The 6253-nt window shown below is 32.8% G+C and overlaps 2 protein-coding genes across 2 annotated transcripts; both read right to left on the bottom strand.

The window, feature by feature from the left end:
- Window positions 1–1480: 1480 nt before the first annotated feature.
- LOC147073697 (man(5)GlcNAc(2)-PP-dolichol translocation protein RFT1) lies at window positions 1481–3245 on the bottom strand. Its single transcript, XM_085944903.1, has one exon. It carries the CDS (start codon window positions 3243–3245, stop codon window positions 1566–1568), a length of 1680 nt encoding a protein of 559 aa, XP_085801029.1. The 3' UTR covers window positions 1481–1565.
- Lamtor4 (Late endosomal/lysosomal adaptor, MAPK and MTOR activator 4) lies at window positions 1481–5983 on the bottom strand. The gene is made up of 2 exons (XM_085944906.1): window positions 5687–5983; window positions 1481–3438 (listed from the first exon to the last, which is right to left on the bottom strand). The coding sequence occupies exons 1-2, from the start codon at window positions 5818–5820 to the stop codon at window positions 3276–3278; spliced, it is 297 nt and encodes a 98-aa protein (XP_085801032.1). The 5' UTR covers window positions 5821–5983; the 3' UTR covers window positions 1481–3275.
- Between the last annotated feature and the right edge of the window lie 270 nt (window positions 5984–6253).

The raw sequence follows: 6253 nt of genomic DNA on the forward strand, positions 1-6253 counted from the left end.
TAAATAGAGGTTTATCGGCATGTAGAATATTGCCGTTTTGCAAAGAATGCCATTTGTCTCATATATATATAATGTATTAAATTAAAATTTGTATAATTATCATTCGTTCTAAGGCGATTGGCAAAACAGTTGATCTCAAGGATTTGGAGTAGACAATGTTTTTAATTGCTCCTTGCCATCAAAATGTCTGTCCCACTTCTGCTCTATTTTTCAAGTAATTTTTTTAAAAATAAGTTATTTTTTAAATATATCATATCAATCATTGTCATTATTTATCCTACCAAACAATATAACATTAACATATATATTTCATAACATTACTGTTTGTATAGTAATGTGTTTCAAGATGAATAATTTTATAGTTCATTATTTGTGTTTGTACCATCTCCGATATCAAAAAAATCTGTGATCTAACAACTTTTATTTGGAATATAAAACAAAAACAAATTGTTGAATAAATTAATTGTTTAATGAACCGATTGACTACCTTACAAATATAATACTCGTTTCATTTTGTCACCCGTTTAAAATTTCAATTGATGTTTACTAAAAGTCATTTATTGGACGTACTACACATGTGCATTGTTAAACCATCCATGTGAAATTACCATTCATTGCTCGTTTTATGTTATGCAATATTCATTTTGGAACAGCTCCAGATCCTGGAAAAAACTTATTGCTTCACTCCGAAGCCCTGGTTGATGTTCCTTTATTAAACTATTGTCAAAACACTTGTCAAGTGACTGTATACTTTTAGATGTTTTATTTTTTATATTACATTTTGTGATATAAATGTGTCAACATGTTTCTAAAATAATAAAAGATTGTAATAATATTGACATTGGTTTGTATAGGAATATAGTATTACCTATACATAGATTTTTTTGCTGATAAAATAGCTCGTCTTTCATTGAATTTATATTATGTTGTCAGTGTCGAGAAAGATGTTTTTGGCAAGATTCTCTAATTTTTTTTATTACTCTTGACACATCCGGATTATTCCATAATGACATAATATTTACATGTGTGTAAATATTGGTTTATTTGAATTCCAAATTTAGTTTAGCAGCTGCTTATTGTCAGTTTCAAAGTTGTCCAGGTACCAAATCTGTATACTAATATGTATATACCTATGTAATCATTTTGTACATGTACCACAAGTACTGAAATATATTCATTTAACCAAAATTGACTTAATATATTTTTCTGCATTACATTTATTATTTCATATTGACAAAATGTAAATACTATTGGGAATTTCAATTGTTATAAAAGTCACATGTATTATAACCCAATAAATGCATAATCTTAACAATTTATTATTAATTAAAATTGTTGAACATCATTTTTAAATTTGAAAATGAATTTAAAAAAAATTTACATTAAATTTGTGCCTTTAATACATGAAACCAAAGTTTTCATTATTTTGTTGTCTCTGACTTGAAATTTCCTGAGCCGATTTGATACAATAAAAAACAAATTAACACAGCTAATTGGTTTTATTTCTTAAAATTTTTCACAAATTATTATACAAAACTTAAAAACAATCATTCAATTTGTAATGCCTATTCAGCTTTGGTTTTCGGATGGTCCCTTCCTTTTTCGACATATTTCTTATACACTAAATCTAACAGTGGTCTGTTTTCATAAGCCCAAGCACTTAAAACAACCACTAACACGAATGCTCCACCTAACACGTGAAATAGTTGCGAAGACGGAGCTACTCTTACTTCAGAAGCTTTGATGATTATCCCGGCAGCAATCAATGCCCCGCCGAAAACTTTACCTACGAAAAGGCCTTCCAGTGGCTTGTGTACGGATCCGTTAAATTTATTTTTAATAAAATACGTGCTATGCATTATACGTGCTAGCATATTTATACAATTCGACAAAATAAATCCAACAGGGCCTAGAATGTTAGTTAAAATATATGAAAGAAGTAAGAATGTGACTGAGAAAAACACCATTAAAAAATTATATCTGTCTAATTGTTTGCTTGTCATTGTGGCAAAACTGTAACATTCGGTTACTCCGTTAACGGCTAGTAAAATAACCGCTAAGCAATGACATCTCATGAGCAATACTGGCAACCCGGTACCGACGAAACCTTCACCGCCGTACAGCAAAAGTAACGTACGGGCATAACTCTGTCCGAAGACCAATACAATTAACCCTATAGATGTGACCACCCTGCAGAGGTGAGAGAGGACTTTGCACGATTCAGATACTTTGTCTTCGTTTTGATCTTTTATTTCTTTTTCTCGGTCAGTCATCTGCGTGAAATAAAAGTAACCACTCTCCTCGATAGGTCTGAATATGAAACGGGCTGCTAAGCTCCCTAAATTGTTCACAACGTCATATGTCGCCTGTTCGCTAAATGACAGTACTGGACTTACAGACATTACGTATTTTTCACCTTCAGTTAAGAGTTGCTTCACAAATCCTTGCTTTGCAAAGCTGACAGTTAATGTGCATAATTGAGCATCAAATGAAGATTGAGGTTCTCCAATTTTTTTAGGTAAAAAATCTTTGACAGATTTAAATGGAAAATCTTCCATGTATTGAAATCGTGTGACATCTTTGTCATTTTCTTTTGTGCCCTTAGGGGACGCTTTATAAGCATTTAATTTTTTAATATACCAATGAAAGAATGCGTAGTAGCTAATGGTAATTGTTATTCCGCTGCACACTTGTGCGATTGAAAAAGCGATAAGTGCGTTATTGGTGTCGTTCATTAATATTGCTAAAAATATAATTGTTCTCACTAATATATGCAACGTATCTAATGCGACTCGCAATTTTACAAAACAAAATATCTGAGCGACTAAGGCAACACTGGCCGAAATGAGTTCTATAACGCAAGATATGGCAACGCTCCAGCAGCCGAACGCATACTGCACGGCATATTCAGGATGACCCAAAGACAAAACGTGCAACCAGATATATAAAAATAGTACCGAGAAGACAACACTTACGGGAACCGTTAGCCACATCTGATTAATTACCTGCGGCCAAGACGGACCGTCTTTATGACCTAGACAAGCGCGGAGGAAAGGTTCACGACTTAAAAACAAAATTGAACTTTCTAAAAGTAATAATCTTACATTCATTATACCTATAACAGCGTGGCCTACATGACGTAGAACCCACGCGTTTATTATAAATGTCAGACATCTGAATAGCACTTGAAATATTATGCTGAATGACGCTTTTTCAACACTGCTTTTTAATAAATTTCGAGCCATTTTGAGCCAATTTTAAATACTAGATTTGTTTTATACATTAATTGACGCGTCGGTATGGTCAGGATTGCTGGACAACATTTTCTTCACAATGTGTATTTTCTTGTTTGACATGCAGATGATAAAGCAGTGGTCATCGTAGGTTATTGAAATTTTTTTTAAAGACTCGTTTGTAGGAAATGCAACAGGGTCCACTCTGAAACAAACAAAGTAATAAAAATTAAAGACAAGTGAATTAGTTTTATCACATTGTGAACAAGTGAACTAAAACAATTCAACCTAAGGCTAATGATGTCTAAGAAATTGGGTGTTAGCCGTTATCAGATTGAAATTGGCAATGATCAAGCAGATAAATAAATATGACAGCCAGGATTAGTGCGGAGACTTCTAGTATCAGTGAATTAAAAATACCTAAAAATAGTAAAACCTTGATTTTGAAGACCTCGATTTAATGGATAAAATTTCTGATTCGTATTCCACTCGTCAACAATATATGGCGCGTGATCACACTGTACTGCATGCGGTAATCGGTTCTATTGTCACTTGGCGTGACTTTCTGTTGAAGTGTTATCAAATAAGATTTTTAACATGTTTTTATAAAATTTAAATGTTGTTTCATTTTTAGGACATTGTTTATTTGTTTAATTAAATACCTAGGTAATTTAAACAGGTAAACTAACTTTGTAATGCGGTCATCCCAATGTACCCCTAAGATTTGGACCACAACCGTTCCACCACGTTAGAAATACTTCGAGTTCACGGCAGCCTTCAGTGTTCGAAGTTTTAATATGCTAGAGATCACAGTCCTGCTGCATCTGCAGCCTTATTTTTTTTTCTGAGAAACTTTACATATTATATTTTATCTATGGTGATTGCCGTTCAAAACTCAATGCGGTCCAGGAAATGAGGGAATGTCTAATTTGACGCCAAGGTTTGAGCAACTGCATTGTGAAAAACATGTTCACTTATCCAACTAATTTCAATATTGATTTGCTCAAGTGCCTTGAAAAAACCTTTACAAACTAAGGTTGCCGTGTCACCAAAGTTATTAAAAACCACTGCACTAGGAGAAGGGACTCAAAGAAGAAGAAGGAAATAATATTGCGTCTTTCTTATTCTTTCACCCTGTCATGACACAGAATTGTGGCACAAGTTCACACCACTTCCCTCGATCCATCGCCAGCTCTTGCGCCTCCCGCCATGCCAGACCTGCAGTGTGTAGATCACTTTTGTAGCAGCACTGCAAGGTGAGGGAGGGCTGGCCACGACGACGGAACCCTTGAGGCTGTGCCACAAGGGTACAATGTGTCGCACTCTTTGCATATCGTCTCTTAAGAAACAACACCGCGGAAGTCAATTAATAAAAATTTTCAGGGGAAACAAAAAACGTCTCAAAAAATTGAAAATTGATACCTTTCAACTCATTTTTTTTTGTGTTTAGTTAAACGTCTCAAAAAATTGAAAATTGATACCTTTTAACTTATTTTTTTTTGTGTTTAGTTAAAAGAAACATTTTTTTAACTAAACAAAAAAAAAATAAGTTAAAAGGTATCAATTTTAAATTTTTTGAGACGTTTTTTGTTTCCCCTGAAAATTTTAATTAATTGACTTCCGCGGTGTTGTTAAGCGACGATATGCAACATTTTATGGTACGAGTGTATTTACTGGAAGTCAGGCGGGAACAGCGGCAATTTTCATAGCCGATTTCGACAAAATTCAAGAATGATAACCTAACCTAACAGATAATCCAGTAAATAGGCTACTTTCAATTTTTTTTCCCGCTGGCTTCCACTAACTAAACAGACAAGAACCCAATTTTTAAATATGTTAAAAAAGAAATTAAGTAAGTAAGTAGGTACTTCGTTGGATGGGCTCAAAATGGAATTATAATTTCAGTCTTGTAAATAATTTAAGATTTAATTTTGTTAAATAATATTTATAGCATTAAATCTACGAGAAACATAATAGGTTAAGTTTGACAATGTGACAGTTATTGTAATTATGTGACAGTAAAACTGACATGTGCAGTACAAACAAGGTGAAATAATTAACATAACGTGATAAACGTTGAAATCGTACGTACATACCTAGATTTATTTGATATTATATATTAATCCATATACGTCAAAATAATGGATGAATTATTTGTGATGTCACCCAACGATTTTATTTTGTATGACAGTTCACACAGCATGAAACTAGACATTACTATCTGTCACACGAATGATGTTACAAATTGAAACGTGTAGTATTATTTTACAAAACTGTTATGCGATAATATTATAAACATGACGTTATCAATAGTCGGGCAACTAGCATTTTTACACGGCGACAGGAAATAAGATAACATTTATAAGAAAGAAACTTTAAACTAAGTACTGCAGTGTTGTGGATGATATTCTAATGATAACATAATATTCTTGTTTAATGATAAAGATATTTACCTGTTCGATAAGGTTACAAGTCCAATGATGATGTTGGCCACTCGTTCGTCATTTTCAAGTTCACCGCCTGATTCGATGACGGCCCCGTCCTCCGTCAGAACTAAATAGCCGACTTGATCGGGAATCTTATCCATGACTTTATATCATAAAATAATTAAAATGAATAACTGCTTCAAGCTGCTACACTAATTCTTGACCATTAGTTGACTATTTTGTTGTAAATTGAATGCGTAAATACCATTGCATTGATAAAGAAATATTTTTGTTATGATCGATGCTAAACGTCACGAAGCCGGCAGTGTTGCCAAGTGTTGCAGATAATAAAAATGTATTTCTGTCAAATTTGTATTGGTCACTGTGTTCATAAAATCATTGCTCTTGAAAAAATTATATCTTTATCAAGCATTTTATTATTATTTTGATAATACTAAAATAACAGCAAATAATTATATATTATGTACCTACTAATATAAGGCTTACCAGTGCATATTATGAAAGACAATAAAAATTTGTATCAATCAATATACTTTTTCAGCATGTTCTCAAATGCTGTGTTTAGCATAATAT

The sequence above is a fragment of the Rhyacophila brunnea genome, unplaced genomic scaffold, assembly GCF_057557595.1.
Source record: "Rhyacophila brunnea isolate RB1 unplaced genomic scaffold, BYU_Rbru_1.0 scaffold_17, whole genome shotgun sequence".
In the NCBI taxonomy this organism is placed as follows: domain Eukaryota; kingdom Metazoa; phylum Arthropoda; class Insecta; order Trichoptera; family Rhyacophilidae; genus Rhyacophila; species Rhyacophila brunnea.

Excerpts from the sequence above, each read along its gene's own strand:
- LOC147073697 (XM_085944903.1), bottom strand. The coding sequence starts at position 3,245 with ATGGCTCGAAATTTATTAAAAAGCAGTGTTGAAAAAGCGTCATTCAGC.
- Lamtor4 (XM_085944906.1), bottom strand. The coding sequence starts at position 5,820 with ATGGATAAGATTCCCGATCAAGTCGGCTATTTAGTTCTGACGGAGGAC. Across the intron at positions 3,439-5,686 it reads CTTGTAACCTTATCGAACAG|AGTGGACCCTGTTGCATTTC; the intron begins GTAAATATCTTT and ends TGTTTGTTTCAG.